The sequence below is a fragment of the Oratosquilla oratoria genome, chromosome 12 (assembly GCF_046742065.1).
Source record: "Oratosquilla oratoria isolate Oo_2021 chromosome 12, ASM4674206v1, whole genome shotgun sequence".
Taxonomy (NCBI): Eukaryota; Metazoa; Arthropoda; class Malacostraca; order Stomatopoda; family Squillidae; genus Oratosquilla; species Oratosquilla oratoria.
Window position 1 is genome coordinate 31,126,423 of NC_134788.1, and position 22,683 is coordinate 31,149,105.

Here is a 22,683-nt window from a genome sequence, read left to right on the forward strand (position 1 = left end):
GTTGCCTTCCTCCAATTCTTGAATCCGTTGTGGGTGAATGATTGTTCAGCTCGACCAAGATGGGAAGTTGTAAAATGACGACACGCAAAACAGTAAGCTGCATCTTTGACCACGGAATATTCAAGCCAAGAATATTGTTGGTGTCATCTTTTATTGAATGATCTTGTCTGACCACCTTGCATGTGTCAAAGATATTTCTTCAAATCAGGACAGGTAGGCCCACTATCTGGCAGCAGGCTGATGTTGTTTGGCCCTGGAGGACGTCTTGTGTTTTTCTGGGTACTGTCATCATCCACCTTCTCTTCCAACTCCGAATTTTCAGTACAACTAGAAGTACATGGTTCTTGATCGTTGTCATTAACATGTTGCCTCCTGTGGGGAATTAGGAAGCGATCCATGACCTATTGAGAAAAATAGAAAACATGATTAGAAATGGGGGTGGCACGATCGTAGTAAATAACATGAAATAGTTATAAAGGTTATGTGGCCCTCCATATCAACTGAGTCGTGACTAGTGCAGGCCCTTTGGGAAAAAAGGTTGCACACCCTTGGAGTAGAGGAACGTAATGACCGAAAAGTGTTGAAACGGGACGAAAGAATTCAGAAGTAATACGCAGTGTGTCACGACAGCGAAGTTGTGACAAATGTTTGTCTTAAAAAAAAAAAAAAAAAAAAAAAAAGTTTCATTTTATTACACTGATGATGGGGCCTAATGTATGTGATTTGCTTTTGAGATATGGTATGTGTAAAAATGTAATTATTTGATTAATCCAATGAAACACTAATTTGTGAAAGCTCATTTATTGGAGTTTCTCAATAAAATTTAGAAATGACGCGTTGAATCCACATTTTATTTATCTCAAGGGATAGATATTAGATCTCAAAAAGTACGATATTTCTTTGATAACAGCACCATGATTTTGTCATGAAAACAATATATTTGTGGTCCCTGAACGATATTATTGTGTTCAGAATCTGGCAACTCTTCCTACGCTCTAATGTGAGATTACATATGGTGTCATAGACAGTCGAGCCTGGAGTTGCACTCTTTCAGCTGTTTCTAAAACTCCTACTGTGTTTTATACAAGCCAAGCAAGTGTGCTTTCTTCTTGAATTGGTAAGTGCAATCATATAGTGGTAAGGTAGCTCAGTGCATGAGTGGTGTGTTCGCATTGACACTTGCTACACTACAATTCTGCCGTCAAAAGGCAGAACACATTTAAGTCTAATAATTAGGTTTTCGCAATTTTCAAAATACCAAAAAATACCAAAATACCAAAAAATACCAAAACACTTGCTACACTACAATTCTGCCGTCAAAAGGCAGAACACATTTAAGTCTAATAATTAGGTTTTCGCAATTTTCAAAATACCAAAAAATACCAAAAAATACCAAAATACCAAAATTATTTTGGTATCTGAGGAATCAGGAGAAAAAGAAGAACCTCATTCTAAAGGCGAGTCTTACCATTATATTGGGGTCTCAGCAGGCAGACTGCATTAACTCGTTATGTTTTCTACATTATTACAAGGCGAATTGACTATTTTGTGGGAATCCAATTGCACAAAGCAACATTTCTAATGTCAAACCCTAGCTTAGGTTTGCATAACTACAAGGTGCAGATGTAAGTAGCAAAAAATCAATGAGCATTTAAGCCTTTACAATAAATTTTTTCAAAGCAAATAATTTTGAGTCAATATCTTTTGAGTTTTGATGAAAGAATTCCTGTTAGGCTGTGTATTTGGCATTCTAGGCAGGGGTAAATGTGCAGGTATTTGTCAAGATGTTTACAAGTCTCACAATTGCAGTTGCCTATATCATAGGCAAGTTCTTATTATTGTGAGCATTTCGAACTCCATATATATGTACACCAACCTATAGTAGTTATAAAAAAAAAAAAAAAAAAGAGAGAGATTGGCGAACAACGGGTTCAGGTTAGGTTAGTTCAGGTCATGTCTCACGGCTGCAATTCTTACCTCTATAATTGGCTAGCTCTTATCATTGAGGACTTTGAATACCGTATATATATCACAAATTAATGTTAATGTTGGTAGTGATGCATAAAAAAAATTAAATTGAGAAGTATCTTCATATTTGTCAATGTGTGTATCCTGTGTACTTTCATTGTTCTTATATTTCTATTAGGAGATGGAGCTCCATCTTGTCTTCCTCGGTGTGAAAATCAAGAATTCATGAAGTTCACTCTGAATTCACTGTGCACCGATTATGATATTCTTGCGAGTAAAAAGTTTTTTGATATTCACTGCACAAATCCATGTTGTATTAATTACAAGTCAGTGAATTATAGCTTGTGAAGTTCTACCTTCCCTAATATAATCTTACATTGACATTGAATGCAGATATGACTTATATGCCCAGATCACTTGTAGCTATGAGATCTTGGGACTCAGGATCTCGTCATTCCCATAGACATTCATTCCCGGGAAAGGTATTTGATACTCCATGGGCTATCCTGGTGCATAGGAAGTCAAGCACATGTAACAACATGTCTCGGGATTTTCTCAGGATTCCCAACTTTTACCATAAGGACGACAATTTGGCGAGAGCCCATGATTTTCCCGGGACACTGGGATCATGTCTCTCCCTGGAAACTCTTGCGTTTTGTTTATAATAGTAACTAGTAGTTATTAGTAATTAGAAATTACTTGTAATCAGTATTTATTATTAGTAATGAAGTGTCAACATTTTCTAGATTACTTCTTTCACGTCATTTACTGATGTTACCATTTTTTTTCACACACATTTCAGATTCATTTTTCGTCATCAGATAAAAAGTAATTGAGAACATATGTTTGGCATTTTCTTTATATACTTACATTTTCTTATGTGTCACCCACAAAATATGCTAGTATATATACTGTATATATATATTATGTATTAAATATTCATATTAAGTATAAGGTTAACATAATCAACATGTCATGTGTTTAGAATGTTATAATTCATACCTTCCCGATGTATTGACAGGAAACTGAGACATACCATGATTTCCCTGTATTCACTGAGGCACGGAAATCCTGGGAAATTTGCGAGATCTGTAGCTTGTAGATGACTCAAATAGCTTATGCTGGAAAAATCCCAGGAGTAGTACTATATAGCTCAGGAAAATTACGAAACCCCGGGATACCGGGTTGTCGTTTGATGAACCCTACTTGTAGCTTGGGTAGGTCAGGCCTCTGATTAGGTCCTCTGTGTCCTCCCACAGTTGACCTTGACCGGGTGCGTCAACTAGTGACTTTGTTTAAAATTATTTTTAGCCTCTTGATTGACCCAGAGTTGATCAAATCTCCTTTCAAATTGTAGTACAGTAGAAGCCTGATTTAACAAGTCTCTATTTAGCGGAAGCCAGATTTAATGAAAGTTTAAAACGGTGATGATGGAGTGAATGCCAGTTTTTTTTCTAAAATTGTTAAACCACCCCTGACTGGCTTTAAACTACTTTTCTGGTGCTTCATCAGCTAAAGTGCCTTGGATCTGCTGCAGCAATTCAGTGTAAATGGCTTTTACCTTCTCACAGACAATAGCCGCCATCATGGTATCTTCTGCAAGCTGCTTCTTTGTTAGCCGCACAAAGAGCAGATTTTCCATCTTTCCATGGACAGAGGTCCAGAGCTTATGAATTATTTTAACGCTCTTGGCAGGCAGTATAGCCTTTATCGACTCCTTCTTTAGTAAGGTACATATCATAGAGGTACTATGGTTGTTCGTACTGCCATGCCAAGTCCATTACTTGCACACCACGCTCACTTTTTTCTATAATTTCAAGTTTAATTCAATGGATATGACCCTCTTCTTCTCAACGCTGTTCTTTCCACTCACTTTCTTAGGACTCATGGTTATAAATAGAAATTTGATAAAATAGATGAACAGTAAGCACAAAACATGAGCACAACTTGTCACAGATGCTTTCTCAGAGAGGTAAATATGTTGACTGCATATGTGAGCTGAGGATGCTGGGCAGGTGTTGTGTTGTGGTGTTTGATGTGCTAACTAGCGGTGGCTTGTACCTCAAATTTTGGATCGCAATTCAAAGCAAAAAATCGAACTATTGGCAACTCGTGTCTTGGAAATCTCATAAGGTGGGGCACTAGTATGTCAAGGTACCACTGTATGCATAAAAAATCACCAAGGAAAATAATAAAAGGATGACTGAGCCCTTTTGTCTATTTAGACATCTTCAGGGTACATACACAGATGATACAAAGATGAGTATGTATACAAAGTGAGAAGCCATAGATGGGAACAGGAAAAGGTTGTGAGGGAGTCTCTCATGGTTAATCTATACGTTTGGCCCACCACTGTTTTTAACAATAAAATGATCAAGTTTGTACATTACTTCAATTTAAACTGTTGATAAATGTATCTTTAATCAAACTGGATTCTATTATATTTCTAGTCAAATATAACTTATTTCTAACAATGTCTTTTGCACCCTCCCAATTAATGCAGTGATTAAAGCCCCTTAAATGGACAATTAATGTTTGACATTTGACCACTCCTGACACGATACTAATGTTGTTTTAACCTTACTGTTAATTCTTTTCCAGTCTAACCTATATAGCATTTGTCACAATTTTTACATGGAATTGAGTAGATACAACCTCCTTCCTTATCATATATTGGCAAAAGTACTACTTAATCTTATATATACCCACATGAAAAATTCTAGAAAGTACCTGTACAATTTCATATATAAAAAACACAGTACATCACTTACATACATCCTTCTTCCTTATCAAATATTGGGCAAAAGTACTGCTTAATCTTACTATATACCCACATGATTAACTCTACAAAGTACCTGTACAATTTCTTAGATCAAAAGCATGGTACACCACTTACTAGTGTGTCCTAAACAGTGTGACTTGCATCACTTATTTGAGTGAGATGAATTGGATAAACCTTCCTAGAGTAGGTCTTGTAAAGATTTAGGCCAGCTGGGCCATTCCTTCCCCACTTCCAAATCTTGCGATGTGATGAAGAAGGCTAGAGCAAAACTTGAGTCCTTCTGGTCATGGTGGGTTGAGTATGCAGCAGCATGTAGTATCTCTTGGATGATTTCCAGCACATTTCTAATAAAAAAAATAGAATACAATATATTATAGCACCATATCTGTTAGTGTTTCTACCTATTATATGTTAGGTGATGAGATGGACAAACAGTCTGTTTAAGTATCAAGGAAATCGAGTATGAAAAGGTTTGTATATGAAACATCCACATTCCTATTGCAGTGTATTACACAATTTCAAAGAGTTAGATGTCAGTCTTATGGTTACATTCTTTGTTTCAGGATGAGGGTAACTATCACCATTTCTTTGGAAGAGCTATCCGCAGATTCCATATGCATCATACGATGAAGAGAATCTGGTGTGACATCTGCGAGACAGCTATATCACAAGTCATCGTAGATATCGCATGGTGACCCACACTGGAGACGAAGCCTTTCCAGTGTGATCTGTGTGATTCTACTTTCTCACAATAGAGTGATGTCAAATGGCACAAAATTCATCTCAAAGATCACACGATGATCCACACAGGAGAGAAGCTTTCAAATGTGGCGTTTGTGATTCTGCTTTCTCACAAAAGGCTTATCTCAGAAAGCATTTGAGGACCCACACAGGAGACAAGCCCTACCAGTGTGACCTTTGTGATTCTGCTTTCGCAGATAAGAGTTACCTCAGAAGTCATATAAGGAGCCACACAGGAGAGAGGTCATTCCAGTGTGGCCTGTGCGATAAAGCTTTCTTACTAAAGTCTCACCTCAGAGTTCACATGATGATCCACACAGGAGAGAAGCCTTTCAAGTGTGGCCTGTGTGATTCTGCTTTCTCACTGAAGACTGTTCTCAAAGAGCATATTATGACCCACACAGGAGAGAAGCCTTTCAAGTGTGGCCTGTGTGATTCTGCTTTCTCACGAAAGACTGTTCTCAAAAGGCATATGATGACCCACACAGGAGAGAAGCCTTTCCAATGTGACCTGTGTGATTCTACTTTCACACAAATGAGTAATCTCAAAAGGCATATGATGACCCACACAGGAGAGAAGCCCCTCCAGTGTGATATTTGTGATTATGCTTCCTCAGATAAAGGTAATATCAGACAGCATATGATGACCCACACAGGAGAGAAACCTTTCCAGTGTGACCTGTGTGATTCTGCTTTTGCACAAAAGAGTGCTCTCCCAAGGCATATGATGACCCACACAGGAGAGAAGCCTTTCCAGTGTGATATATGTGACTATGCTTCCTCAGATAAAGGTAATATGAAAAAACATATGAGGACCCACACAGGAGAGAAACCTTTCCAGTGTGGCCTGTGTGATTCTGCTTTCACAAGAAAGAGTGCTCTCCAAAGGCATATGATGACCCACACAGGAGAGAAGCCCCTCCAGTGTGATATTTGTGATTATGCTTCCTCAGATAAAGGTAATATCAGACAGCATATGATGACCCACACAGGAGAGAAACCTTTCCAGTGTGGCCTGTGTGATTCTGCTTTCACAAGAAAGAGTGCTCTCCAAAGGCATATGATGACCCACACAGGAGAGAAGCCTTTCCAGTGTGATATATGTGATTATGCTTTCTCAGATAAAGGTAATATGAAAAAACATATGAGGACCCACAGAAGAGAGGAAGTTTTTCCAGTGTGACCTGTGGGATTCTGCTTTCATGCAAAAACAATCTCAATCATCACATGGTGACTCACACCGGTGTCATGTGTATGATGAAAAATGATCCCTCTAAGTTTTGTGCATGTATGCGTATACACATTTCACAACTAGTAAACAGAGGGGGGAAAATGTGTGCACACAAGGTTTTTTAAGATGATATTGAAATTTTAATTACAAAATAAATAAAATACTGTCTAATTTCATGATAATGCATTCAAAATAAAAGATGTGATTTTAAGAATGTATCAATGACCTTTGAAATGGAACTGTGTAGTTTCATAATTTCACATGTAGTTTTGAGATCATTTGTATTGTATTTGACACCAATTACTTCTCAGTCAAGTGGTATAAATTAAGAAGCATGTTATAACTTCCCCCCTTAAATAGTCCTGATAACTTGATAACTGAATGCTTCATATGGGATATAGCGATGACTGAAAAGGGGATGAAAATTAATGTCACATAAACAGAAGTATTGAACATCAGTAAAGAAAATAAACAACTAGATGTAAGTATTAGGAATGAAAGGCTGAGGCAGGTCACAAATTTGAAGTACCGGTATTTGGGAGTCAAGATGGATGAGGAGAACAGACAAGAAATTGAAACTATGAACAGAATCAACAAATTTAACCAAAATATTGGTGCACTATACCCACTTAAGGACAGAAATATAATGTTTAAATGCAAAATTGTAATGTATAATACAAAACTTTGACCAATTCTAATATATGGCTCAAATGCATGGTCACTTGCAACTAAAAGTCAAAAATAGGAGAAGTGGAGATGAAAATGTTTAGTAGTATAAAAGAGGTGATGAAAAGGGACAGAATTAGAAATGCACAAATAAGGGAGGAATTTGGTATAACAAATTGGTGAAATCATAGAAACAGACTCAAGTGGTAAGGACATGTGAGAATAGACCAAGAGAGACTGACAACACAAGCACTGACATCGAAGCCTGACTGAAGAAGACCAATTGGTAGACCCAGAAAGAGATGGATTGACAGTGTTTTGGAAGTGCTAGAAAGAAGAGGTGAAGATCTGCAAATGGAAGAAGAGGAAATATCAAAATAGAGAAGAATGGAGAAAAATTGTTGTGATGAGGTCCACTAGCTGACAGGAATTACTTTACCAGGCATCTGGTGATAAATGAAAGTAATAACTTCTATTTATATATATACCAATGGCTCATTTGGCCTTACAAGGGGAAGAAAGCTTTGGTATATGTATATAGAATTTGATGCATTAGAAAGAAAAAACACTAGAATTGTATGAAGTATTCAGTTAGCGGTCATCAGGACTACTAAAGGAAAAAATACTGAGACCTACTGTTGAAGAATAACAACCTGAGGAAAGAAGATACTGATGAAAAAAGGCTACTAAAAGCGCTTTGGAATAGGAAAAATACTAAGATCAAAGTGCAACGCTAAAAGAAAGCCAAAGCAGAAATTGCAAGTTGAAAATTATGATGCAGGAAAAGGGAGCCACAGGAAAGACCCATCCCAACATTCAACTTGACTTTACTTAAGGGGAAACAAAGGAAAATAGAACTAGGCAACACCCAGGCTTGGTAAATAGTGCACATGGACATGGTCTAAATTTTGTAATATGTAACCATTTGTGAAATTACAAAAAAAAAAAAAAAAATACAGAAAACTGATCCAGCATGTCAAATTCAGAGGAAATACTAGGTGCCAGTGAATGGCTGGATGAAATATCGAAAACTGCTACACCCATTTACAGGACAGATTTCCAGAGGGTGTGTTACAAGAATGATCAATGCTTGATATCCTCTATTTCACATTATGATTTCTCATTTGGTAGTGATCATGTTAATGCCCTTAGTTTTAAATATAATATTGTGATTGATAGTACAGAAATGACAAATTAGTCAGTTTTATGGTTTGAAATTTTCTCTGTAAGAGAAAAAATATATAAAATTTGACTCAAATAGTGGTATTTGCTCTTCAAAATGAACAGTTCTGTGACATGACAAAGTTGATAGATACTGAAGGAACCTTCCTTACAGCTAGTACAGACTGTGAGCAATGAATCAAATAAAAAACAAATTTAGACACTGTGTAGGAGAATGCTACTTAGATGTGCTTATGAGAGTGAAAAGCTGGCAATTGTTTGAAAATTCAATCAATTTAGATAGTGTATAAGAGTGGATGAATACCCAAGACAGAAGAGAAAAGAAATGAGGTGTAAGAAGCTAGGACTAAACAAGTGGAGAATTAGTAATGGACTTGTTATGTATATTCAAGAGTTATTTACAAAATTAAGAATTCTGAATAAAGGTAATCAGCCATTTAGTGTTTATCCTTTTTTTCATTGATCAGATCAATGTAGAATATGTATTAAATATCTTTTGTCAACTCTATCATTGTTGTTGTCACACAAAAGACTCCTGAAATACAACATTGGTGACAAATAAGAGACAATAGAATTAAAATATATGCCTAATGACTTGTTTTATTTATGAAAAGCCACTTTGGAACATTCTGATTGTGTTAAGAAGGCCTATGATATGTTAAATGACTCAGAAACTTACAAAAAGCTCAACAAAACCCCCTTAAGACCTCAACCGCAGAGTTCAACAAATAAGTTCGCAAGACTTCAGTGGATAATTGCATTAATAATCTGAAGGTCACAAACCCCAAGCTCCCCTACTTTTATGGTCTTCCGAAGGTTCATAAAGCAGATATTCCTTTGAAGCCCATTATTTCTAATCGAGGCTCTTATACGAGTAAACTTTCTGAATGGCTGTCAGACCTTTTGTCACCTTTTGTTGGCCAATTGTCTAACTCTCACATCAAAAACTCCTCAGATTTCATTTCCAAAATTAAGAATGTCAATATACAGGATGCCAAGTTACTCAATATTGACATAACCTCTCTCTTTACTAACTTTAATGTTGATGATGTTCTTTCATTTTTAGAAACCAGACTGCAACCGTTTCAGGACAATTTCCCCCTTCCAGTCAACAAAATCATTGATCCAGTTCGCCTTTGTATTTCCTCCAATGTCTTTTCTTTCCAGGAACAATTCTTTAGACAGAAATTCGGTTGCACCATAGGTTCTAATTTATCATGGAGTACTTTGAATGCACTCTGTTACCCGCCATCAAACCACCTGAGATGATTTGGTTCCGTTATGTTGATGACATTTTCTCAGTGTGGGATGATAGGTGGGGTGCGTTGGAGGTATTTCTGGACAAGTTGAACCAATTATCCCCTAACATCAAATTCAAAACAGATTGGGAAGAAAGTCATCAGATCACTTTCCAAGACATTTTAATGAGAAGGATTGATGGAGAATTATTTTTTACAGTTTATAGAAAAACCCACCCATTCAGGTAGCTATCTCCACTTTTTCAGGAACTATCCTGACAAAGCCAAGAGGAGTGTTGCCTCCGGCCCTTTCTTGAGAGCTTTTAGGATTTGTAGTCCTAGATTCTTGGACCGGGAGATTGACCTCATCAAAAGGCAACTTTTGAATTTGGCATACCCGTCGTGGTTCCTGGATCAAGCCCTCAGCAAGGCTAGAGCCAGCCACCTTAAGAATTCAGTTCCCACTACACAACCCTCTTTCAAAGATGTTTTAAAAATTCCCTACTGTAACTCCATCAGTCCTTCTTTTAAATTAATGCTCAACAAGCGCCTCACAGTTGCCTACCATTACCCTAAAACTGTACACAAACAAATTTTTAATGTTCATCAAAGGTTAAAGGGAAATGAGTCCCCAGGAGTGTATAGCCTTCCTTGTAAAGATTGTGATTTAGTGTACCATGGTCAGACCGGAAGGGATCTTAACACCAGGTTAATGGAGCACAAAAGATCCATTAGGTATGCCCAGGAAAATTCCGCTGTGTTCCAACACGTCAGTACTAAAAATCAGTCTTAACATGGACAAGGACAAATTTTGTTTAAGCCCAACTGTAGCTTTAGAAGAAAAATTGTTGAATCAGCCTTAATCAAAGAATGTCCGAACTTAAACATCTCCAAAGGTCAATGGTCCCCGGACATAATCTCACGGCTAGCTGTGAGCCGCTTGGTTAAGAATTATCACCCTCCTGACCCCGCTCCCACCCCGCCTCCCTCCTGACCTCATACCACCCACACATACCCTCACCTCTGACTCCGCCCTGTGTGACGGATTGTCCTGTTTTGGCTCTGCGTGTTCCCCTTCTACTGACATCTCGATTGTACTTATGTCTCTGCAAATTCTTGTAATCTGTACTTTCCTGAAGAGGGCTATAGCTATTAGCCGAAATATAGAAGTCATACTTTTTTCCAAGTTTCCTTTTATTGCGACTGTGGGTTCTTCGTGATTATTATTTACAAATGTGCTACAACATTTTGTCTAAGTGATTTTACGCCCACGATGGAGACATCTCTTCCTCTTCACCTTCTCTTGAACCGCCATCCAGGACTGAATTAAGCTTTCGGAAAGCTTGAATCGTCACTCATCGCCAGCAAAAAGATGAAAAATCAAAAAATGTTTTTGTCAGACTGCTTAGCTGAACAGGTGTGCCTAAACACTTGGCATTGGCCAAAAGCGACGAAGTGATCAAACTTTGCTATCATCATCAAGAAGAGCTGATGGCAATTCTGGATCATATGATGACATGTATCACGATCATCGAGCAGAGGACAGTAGTGAGACATCGATGGCCCAGGTGCATCGGGGAGAGAGTATGAATGGAATTCGAGTGAGGATGAAGGAGTTGCACCGACCCCCACACCACCTGACACGAACCCCTGCGACAATGTGGGTTTTTCTTCCTGGAGTGATGGTCATGATTTTGAGCCTCACATTCATAATTTTGACTCTAGCTCATCAGGTGTGACTTCAGTTTTTTTTTTTTTTCCGTTGGACCTGATGGAACAGAAGCAGAATATTTAGAAGCCTTCTTTGACAATGAAGTAATGGACAAAATAGTGCAGAAGACTAATCTACAACATAATTATCTCATAACACAGGTGAGTGACAATTCAGAAGAAAGTAATACACACAGCCACCTCAGGTTATGGAAAGACGCAACAGTCAGGGAACTCTTTGTGTTCTTTGCTCTAATTATTCTGATGCCACACGCAAAGAAACATGTCATCAGCGACTATTGGAAAAAAGAACCGTTGCTGGGTACACCAACATTCGGGAAATTCATGTCAAGAAATAGGTTCCAAACACTACTAAGGACCTTGCCACTTTGCCACGAATACACAACCTCGACCAGACGACCGCATGTGGAAGATATGTGATGTGTTTATGATGATAAAGGAACGGTACAGCCGATTTCTCAAACCCTTCTGCAAGCTGGTAATAGACGAATCGCTTTTGCTATTCAAGGGACGTCTTATTTTCAAGCAGTATATGCAGACGGAAAGGAACCAATTTGGAATCAAATTGTTTGTCTTGTGTGATTGTGAGACTGGTATTGTAGTGGACATGATCCCATACACAGGTACCAACCAGCATTGATTACAATCGAAATGACCCTCACGGAAGCACCAGGAGCATTATAAAAAAGACTGCTTGCACCATACGTGGAGAAAGGCCACGTCTTGTATACAAACTCCTCCTATTATTCAATTCCCCCAGATTTGTCCCGTTCTCTGCACGACAAAGGGGTAGAAGGATCCTGTGGTACAGCTCGAAAGACACGAAAAGACATGCCTCCACTTTTCAAGGCACACAAAACTAGAAGTGGGGACCACAACATTCAGAAGTGGGGAAAGGTCATGGCAACGCAGTGGCATGGCAAGCGTCAAGTCATTATGCTGTCAACTCTGCATACCGGAAAAATGATGACTACAGGGAAGGTGAATTACAGGACAGGTGAAGTAATAAAGAAACCAGACCTTGTGATTGACTACACGGCAAATATGCGTCTTGTTGACAAGGCCGACATGATGGTCAGCTTTGTGGAATGTGTGAGGAAAACTGTGCTCAATGCCTATAACTTCAGGCTGATAAGGAGTGCATTGTTATGAATTGTAATTCATACCCCTATTAGAAAGGGATGGCAGTAGTTATTACTATATTGGAAGTTATCATTTTCAACTTTTACTAATTCTTATTGTATTGGAAATGATATATTCTAAAGGTGTATTTCTCTATATTTATAAATTGAAAATGTAAAATCAATTCATGAATCTATACGTCACCATCTAGCATCTCTTTAGCTCCAATCATTTGTCGTTGAAATGTGTGCTAGAGACAGATGCGCATTCTCCTCTCTCTCCAGATGGTAGGTACTGTATCCAAGGATAAGGGGAGATAGTGTTGTAGTCGCTGAAAGCCGGCCCTCCTTCCAACCCCTCATTTCGTTTCGTTTCCTCTCTTTATTTCTCCGTTTAATGTTCCATTATTATTTCTTCGTCGTATTCTGCTGTATCATAACGTATTATAGGGAAATACTTTATTTGATGGAAAGGTATCTGTATGAATCTTTATTCATGAGTATCGGGTCCTGACGTTTCATTTTCACAATTTATCATTATTTCGGGAGATTAGGGGTGATTACATATATATATATATATATATATATATATATATATATATATATATATATATACATATATATATATATATATATATATATATATATATATGCTATATGTATATATATATATATATATATATATATATATATATATATATATATATATATATATATATATATATACATATTCAAAAGAGGCATGTTCGTTTTTCAACGGTATATTCCCCTCGAAATTAGTCAAGATGACGACATAATTTAGCCAATCATATTCCAGCACTGCCGTCGAGTTGCCAATAGCCCATTTTTTACTCAAATTATTCCAATATTTCGCATCGTTTCTCCAAAACAACAGTATGCATAAGCATGGCAATTTTTTACTATATCAGTTAGATAGTAAGCATCGTTTTAGCAAGACTAAAACTAAATGAAGTAATGATTATGCGTTTACCCTAAGCTAAAAAAAATCATGTAACAATGCGCAAGAATACGGCAATGTAAGGGTAAAATGTTTATTTTGTTTAATCATTTTATTGATCTATTTATTTATCTATTTACTTATTTACATATTGCGTTTTATGTGATTTAATTGTTATTTATTCCTTTCTTTTTTCTTTATTAATTCTATTTGTATTTTCATTTATTTTTCATTTATTTACGTTTTGGGGGGGGGATATATATATATATCGACTGTATTTTTGTCGTGTGTGAAGAAAGTCCATGTGAGGAAATTTGACGGTATTTCTGTCCCGTTGAAGGATTTTCTTTTTCGCGAATAGAACAAAAAGTATACGATTTTTCTGCCAAATGTGAAGGAAGACATCGACATAGAAAACCAAAATTGACGGCATTTTTGCCTACTGTGAAGATGGAAATTGACGTCATTTTTGGCTAGTATGAAGGATTGAAATCGACGTCATTTTTTGCTAGTATGGAGGAAATCGACGGTATTTTTGCCTAGTGTGAAGATGGAAGTCGACGGTAGTTTTGCCTAGTGTGTACATGAAAATCAACGGTAATTTTGCTTAGTGTGTATATCGAAATCGACGGTAATTTTGCCTAGTGTGAAGATGGAAATCGACGGCAGTTTTGCCTTGTGTGTACATGAAAATCAACGGTAATTTTGCTTAGTGTGTATAAGTAAATGGACGTCATTTTTGCCTAGTATGAAGGAGGATATCGTAGGTATTTTTGCCTAGTGTGAAGATGAAATCAACATTATTTCTGCCTAGTGTGTAAATGGAAAACGACGGTATTTTTGCCTACTGTGAAGATGGAAATCGACGGCAGTTTTGCCTAGTGTGAACATGGAAATCAACGTTATTTTTGCCTAGTGTGGAGATGGAAATCGACGATATTTTTGCCTAGTGTGAAGATGGAAATCGACGGTATTTTTTGCCCTGTGTGAAGATGAAAATTGACGGTGTTTTTATTTAGTTTGAAGATGGAAATCGGCCTAGGGGAAATCAAGATGTCATGGAGCGAAATTTTCAGTTCAGCACGTGGCCTTACTTAACACTGAACGAAACACGTGGAGAGAAAAATGTTTTAAGAATATAGAAAAGACGAAGAATTTTGACAATTGTGTTCTTATTAAAACTGAGCGAAACATTCTGAGAAAATCCTTGTATACATGTAGAGAGAAACGTTTTGACAATTTTGACAATTGTGTTCATATCAACACTGAACGAAACATTCTGAGAACATTCTTAAACATGTGGTGAGAAAAATGTATTAAAATATAGAAAATAAGATGAATTTTGACAATTGTGTTCATATGAACACTGAGCGACACATTATGAGAAAATCCTAACACGTGTAGAGATTTGTTTGAATATAGAAAAGACGATGAATTTTTAAAATTTTCATATTAACACTGAACGAAACCTTCTGAGAAAACAGAGAAAAAAATTAGAATAGAGAAAGGACGATCAATTTTGAAAAGTGTTCATATTAAAACTGAACGAAATATTCTGAGAAAACCCTGGAGAGAAAACTGCTTTCAAGATATAGAAGAAAAGATGATTTTTGACGATTGTGTTCATATTGACACTGAGCGAAATATTCTGAGAAAACTCCTGAGAAAACCCTGAGAAAACACTTGTAGAGAAAATGTGAAAAATACAAGTATAGATAATACGATAAATTTTGACAATTATATTCATATTAACACTGAGCGAAACATTCTGACAATTGTGTTCATATTACCACTGAACGAAACATTCTGAGAAAATTCTTTAACACGTGGTGAGAAAAATGTTTTAGAAATATAGAAAATACGATGAATTTTGACAACTATGTTCATATCAACACTGAGCGAAACATTCTGAGAAAATCCTGAAGCACTTGTAGAGATTATTCTTGATATAGAAAAGTCGATGAATTTTGAAAATTTTCATATTAACACTGAGCGAAATATTCTGAGAAAACCAAGAGACAAAACTTTTAAAAAATATAGAAGAGGCGATGAATTTTGAAAAGCGTTCATATTAACGCTGAACGAAACATTCTGAGAAAACCCTTAAACACGTGGAGGGAAAAATGCATTACAAACATAGAAAAGATGATGTCTGACAATTGTGTTAATATCAACACTGAGCGAAACATTCTGAGAAAATCCTTAAACACTTGTAGACAAAATATGAAAAATACTCGTTTAGAAAATACGATAATTTTTGACAATTATGTTCATTTTAACACTAAACGAAACATTCTCATAATAGTGTTCATATTAACACTGAACGAAATATTCTGAGAAAATCCTTAAACACATGGCGAGAAAAATGTTTTAGAATATAGAAAATACGATGAATTTTGACAATTGTGTTCATATAAAGAATGAGCGAAACATTCTGAGAAAATCCTTAAACACGTGTAGAGAATATTTTTAAATATGGAAAAGACGATAAATTTTGAAAAAAATTATATTAACACTGAGCGAAACATTCTGAGAAATGTAGAAAATACGATGAATTTTGAAAAGTGATCATATTAACACTGAACGAAACATTCTGAGAAAACCCTTCAACACGTGCAGAGAAAAAATGCTTTAAAGATATAGAAAAGATGATTTTTGACAATTGTGTTAATATCAACGCTGAGCGAAATATTCTGAGAAAACCCTTAAACACTTGTAGAGAAAACATGAAAAATACTCGTATAGAAAATACGATAAGCTTTGACAATTATGTTCATCTTAACACTGAGCGAAACATTCAGACAATTGAGTTCATATTAATGAACGAAATGTTGAGAAAATCCTTAAACACGTGGAGAGGAAAATGTTTTAATATATGAAAAAAATACAATAACTTTTGGCAATTCTGTTCATATTGACACTGAGCGAAACATTCTGAGAAAATCCTTAAACACAGAGAAAATATGAAAAATACTCGAATAGAAAATACGATAATTTTTTACAATTATGTTCATTTTAATACTAAAAACATTCTGATAATTATGTTCATATTAACACTGAACGAAACATTCTGAGAAAATCCTTAAACACGTGGAGAGTTTTTTTTTAAATATAAAGAATACGATGAATTTTGACAATATTGTTCATATTAAGACTGAGCGAAACATTATGAGAAAATCCTTAAACACGTGTAGAGATTTTTTATAAATATGGAGAAGACGATGAATTTGGAAAAATTTCATATCAACACTGAGCGAAACATTCTGAGAAAACCTAGCGAAAAGACTTTTAGAAATATAGAAAATACGATGAGTTTTGAAAATGATCATATTAACACTGAACGAAACATTCTGAGAAAACCCTTAAACACGTGCAGAGAAATTTCTTTTAAAGATATAGGAAAGATTATTTGTGACAATTGTGTCAATATCAACGCTGAGCGCAACATTCTGAGAAAACCCTGAAACACTTGTAGAGAAAACATGAAAAATACTCGTATAGTAAATACGATAAAATTTGACAATTATGTTCATTTTAACACTAAGCGAAACATTCTGACAATTGAGTTCATATTAACTGGAGGAAATATTGAGAAAATCCTTAAGCACGTGGAGAGGAAAATGTTTTAAGATATAAAAAATACAATAAATTTGGGCAATTCTGTACATATTAACACTGAGCGAAACATTCTGAGAAATTCCTTAAACACATGTAGAGAATTTTTTTTAATATAGAAAAGTCGATGAATTTTGATTTTTTCATATAAACACTGAGCGAAACTTTCTGAGAAAACGTGTAGAGATTTTTTTTTTATAGATATGAAGAAGACGATGAATTTGTAATATTTTCATTCTGAGAAAACCTAGCAAAAAACCTTTTAGAAATATAGAAAATACGATGAATTTTGGAAAGTGATCATATTAACACTGAACGAGACATTCTGAGAAAACCCTTAAACACATGCAGAGAAAAATGCTTTAAAGATATAAAGATGATTTTTGACAATTGTGTCAATATCAACGCTGAGCGAAACATTCTGAGAAAACCCTTAAACACTTGTAGAGAAAACATGAAAAATACTCGTATAGTAAATACGATAAAATTTGACAATTATGTTCATTTTAACACTGAGCGAAACGTTCTGACAATTGAGTTCATATTAACTGAACGAAGTGGAGAGGAAAATGTTTTAAGATATAAAAAATACAATAAATTTTGGCAATTCTGTTCATATTAACACTGAGCGAAACATTCTGAGAAAATCCTTAAACACATGTAGAGAATTTTTTGAATATAGAAAAGTCGATGAAATTTTATTTTTTTCTTCACATAAACACTGAGCGAAACATTATGAGAAAACGTGTAGAGATTTTTTTTTTTTTTTATAAATATAAAGACGATGAATTTGGAAAATTTTCATAACACTAAGCGAAACATTCTGAGAAAAACTAGCGAAAAACCTTTTAGAAATATAGAAAATAATAGACAATAAGATATCCTACATTGGTAGTAGATACTATTATCTCCGACATCTAATAAACATACCAAGTACCTTTGTTCATTGTATAAGGAGACACTTTAGTAAACATTTCAGAATCCTTGTGAGGCGACATGAAGCATAAATATTTGTAAACACTTTAGCCCCTATGCTAAACGTTCATTATATTAACAAATAAAATGTATAATAGTGGTGCAAAAAGAATGTTGCATTTCAGTAATGATTCTTCGTTTCTGTTAGTATTATTGTCGACTGGAAAATTAGATAAATGGTGACCGACCGTTTTCGTCTGTTTGAGACATCTTCAAGGAATCTGTCAAATGTAAATTGGGAAATCTGGGCCAATGTGTTTTAGTTTCCTTTTTCTTATACTTAAAGGGGACTCTGTTTCTATATGTACGGTTGGGATTGAATCTTCCAAGTCCGGTACTATTTTATGCTTCAAGCCTGCATCTTACAGCAATGGCTACTCCGTCGTTGATTTCTTTACTCCTATTCCGCTGCTATACTGCACATTAATTGACTGTAGATTGCATAGCGAAGTAGCACTTTTTTTGTGGTTCCTACATGTTTTAACATCGTTTCTGTTGAATGACCAGTATAACACATTGTGTTTACGTAATCTATATATATATATACATTTCTAATGTATCCTTGATCTCTGTGTGTTTCTATCGCTTTCTATTGTTTGATATTATTATTATGTAACCGTTTGTACGTAATGATGGGTAAAAGTTAAATAGATCTTTAATTGGACCTCATGCTCCTAGGAAATGCAGTCTTTGAAATCCACATTATAATTTGCAGCGGCGGCGCCAGGAATTTTTAGTTGGGGAGGCTAAGGGAGGGGCTGAACAAATTTTTGTGGTGGCTTATAGTACTATAATTTCCGCGTTAGCGGCAATCCGAAAGGCGTAGTCCAAGGTCCGCCATGGGGTCAAAGGGGCCGGCCTAGGGTCCTTGGTGGGGTCCAGGGGCACCGCCCTGGAGGGAGCTCCGCTAAGATTTTTTGTCGGGGGCTGAGGAGGGACTCAACATGTTGACGAGGAGGGGGGGATGTCTCAGAAAATAAACTCAGATGATAATCATTCACGAACATCTGAACATGGGAGGCATACCATGCTGTTTTGATCCCGGTAAAAAAATGTTGATTTTCTAACCTCACTTATCTATTATTCGAGTGAGGTATATCGAGTTTCCAAACCCACTGCTGGAGGTCTATTATTATCACTTCACCGAGCTGCTATTCCACTTAGGTTGCAAAAAATGACACGGTACTTTGGGCAGGATTGTAATCAAAACCCCCTCTACATGCTCTGCATGCTGTGACTAGGGTTTCTTGAGCTGGAATTAAATGTCTACGAATGGGGTATTATTGTCTGTCAATCATCTAATTGTGTAATTGGGTAAGGAAGGAAATCAAGTGTATATTATTACCGTGACCAATCTATCATGCAGTACATGCCATAGGAAATTCAGGGCCAATGTGGAAATTCAAAACCTTCTTATATAGTATTGTGGGCCGTGGCATCTAATCACCCTTTTAACCCATGTAAATTGCTTCATTAAACATTACCTGAAGTAGGCTATATTTCTTCAATTGTCGAATAAACAAAAATTGAAAAAAAAGGTTTTACGGCTTGTAAAACATTTACATGAATGAAAATGAAATTCAAAAATAGCTGAACAAACACTTTTGAAACATAAGCACTTCCCTAGAAATTATTTACATATTTCAATGACAAAAATGTAATCCTCTTGCTAGACTTAATTGCAAGTTGTTCCTTAAGAATAGTTTTAAAAACAGATAGAAATATATGTTTTCTTCATTCAGTGTCCTTCATATGAAAAAAGCCAGTAAATCCATGATGTTTTGACATGTCACGGATTTCAACCATAAACAGTTAAAGTTGAAAAAAGAAGAGAAACTCACGATGATATATCTCAGGAAATACATTGTTCCACCTACTTTAAAATGATACGGCTATTCCTATGGTTGGCAGCAAATGCATCGATAATCATATCCCTGTGTAAAATCTTTGTTCTTTGGGAATTGAAGTTTAATACTCCAAGATTACTGATACGATTGTCACCGCTACTGTTACACAAGTAGGTTTTCAGTTGCTTAAGGTACGAAAAGCTTCCTTCACATGATGCTGAGTTATCTGGAAGAGTAACATTAATACGCACTATCTTATACAAATCTATAAATGCATCTTTGTACAGTTGGAGCATGATGGCAAGTTGCATAGGTGTGTCCACTTCCATTCCCTGCTCCTGCTTTCTGGCAATCAACCTTCTTAGTTGGTGCAGCTCTACGGATAGATCTTTGTCCTCCACCCCGTAATTTGCAGCCATTCCTGATAGCTTTTCCTTGTTCAAAAAGGTTGGATGATTGGGGCTGAGGGCAGATACTCCAATAAGTACCTGACATGCATCGCCGGAAAACCTTCTTCTCAACTCACTGAGAAACTTGTCTATCACGGAATAGTAAATCCGTCTCTTAGTAACATCGGAGTCATTCGAATCATCATCTTGTCCTATGCCGTATGTTATGACAAACTCATCCAAGTATCTTGGGGCTGCCCTTTGCCTCTGACGTGCAAGTTGTCTGCGAATCCCTACAGTCTGGCACAATTCTTCAGCATCATTTCGTAGTTGCTCCCAGCTCTCTTCGTTTCTCATCTCTGTGAGACTAGACATCACTGCTTCAACCAAATCAACTGCTGAGGCAAGCTGGAGATCGGGGGACTGGAGTTGATCTGACAAGGTTTTCGTCAAATGCAGCAAACTCTCCATGAACACCAGATTCCTCACAAAATGGTGATCCAGAAGGGCAGTGAGTGACCTTGCTCCACTGGCCCTGTCCACATTTCCCCCTTCCATTAAATGTTTTAGGGTTGCAACGATGCCGGGCAAGGTCCTCTTAACAGCTTGGCAGGCTGAGTGTTGGCATGCCCATCTGGTGTCCGATAACCGTTTGAGTTCTATATGGGGTCTTTCTGGGTTCAGCTCCTTTTGCAATTTTAGAAATTCCTGATACACTACCGACGAGGAGAAAAAATTGTACAGTGATTGGATTGTGACGAAAAACTCAGAGATTGACCTTATATTGTTTACACAGTCAACTAAAACGAGGTTTAGCCTATGAGCATAGCAGTGGATGTATACAGCCTGTGAAACATATCTTCTGAATCTTTCTTGGACCCCATTGGTGCAACCCGACATAACTGCCGCTCCATCATAGCACTGACCGACACAGGTATTGTGGTCAATTTTGCATTTGGCTAAAGTTTCTTTTATCTTCTGGAGTAACGATTCTGCATCAAGGCCTTCAGCTGGTGTGGAATCCAAGAATTCTTCATGAAGTTCCTGATCATGGAGATACCTCACAGCTATAGAGATCTGCTCCTTCTTCGCTATATCCTTCGATTCGTCCACCATGATGGCAGAGTGCACTCCTTGTTTCACCTCATCACTTATCTCCTTTCTGATCATATCTGCCATTATTTCAAATAATTCATTCTGTATATCGTGGTGAGTATATTTTGCATTCCCCGGACCGTTAACTTTTTTTTTGCAACTGTATGACCATACTTGGCTAGCACATTAAGTAATTCCAAAAAGTTTCCTCGATTGTCGGATTCATCCCCTTCTCTGTGCCCTCTCTGGGCAACATTTTGACATGCTGTATAGAGAAGTACATCAATAACTGCTTTAACGAATATCCACCACTGTCTTGGCATGCCCGGCATCAATGGCTTGATAAATTGTTGCCCCTGTAACCTTCTGCAATTTGAATTCTCCCCAAGCTTGCATCGCAAATTTTTGACAAGCTGAAGTATCATGAGCCTTCGGAGACACGGTTGCCTTCCTCCAATTCTTGAATCCGTTGTGGGTGAATGATTGTTCAGCTCGACCAAGATGGGAAGTTGTAAAATGACGACACGCAAAACAGTAAGCTGCATCTTTGACCACGGACTATTCAAGCCAAGAATATTGTTGGTGCCATCATTTATTGAATGATCTTGTCTGACCACCTTACATGTGTGAAGGATATTTCTTCAAATCAGGACAGGTAGGCCCACTATCTGGCAGCAGGCTGATGTTGTTTGGCCCTGGAGGACGTCTTGTGTTTTTGTGGGTACTGTCATCATCCACCTTCTCTTCCAACTCCGAATTTTCAGTAGAACTAGAAGTACATGGTTCTTGATCGTCGTCATTAACATGTTGCCTCCTGTGGGGAATTAGGAAGCGATCCATGACCTATAGAGAAAAATAGAAAACATGATTAGAAATGGGGGTGGCACGATCGTAGTAAATAACATGAAATAGTTATAAAGGTTATGTGGCCCTTCATATCAATTGAGTCGTGACTAGTGGCCCTTTGGGAAAAAAGGTTGCACACCCCTGGAGTAGAGGAACGTAATGACCGAAAAGTGTTGAAACGGGACGAAGAATTCAGAAGTAATACGCAGTGTGTCACGACGGCAAAGTTGTGACAAATGTTTGTCTTAAAAATAAAATGTTTCATTTGATTACACTGATGATGGGGCCTAATGTATGT

At 36.8% G+C, this 22,683-nt stretch overlaps 1 protein-coding gene across 1 annotated transcript; it reads left to right on the top strand.

Moving 5' to 3' along the window:
- Positions 1–718: 718 nt before the first annotated feature.
- LOC143031243 (uncharacterized) lies at positions 719–6,936 on the top strand. Its single transcript, XM_076194828.1, has 2 exons — positions 719–1,117; positions 5,314–6,936. The coding sequence occupies exon 2, from the start codon at positions 5,517–5,519 to the stop codon at positions 6,672–6,674; it is 1,158 nt and encodes a 385-aa protein (XP_076050943.1). The 5' UTR covers positions 719–1,117; positions 5,314–5,516; the 3' UTR covers positions 6,675–6,936.
- The last annotated feature ends 15,747 nt before the right edge of the window (positions 6,937–22,683 follow it).

What these genes read in the sequence shown, in the direction of transcription:
- LOC143031243 (XM_076194828.1), top strand. Translation starts at nt 5,517, where the DNA reads ATGGCACAAAATTCATCTCAAAGATCACACGATGATCCACACAGGAGA.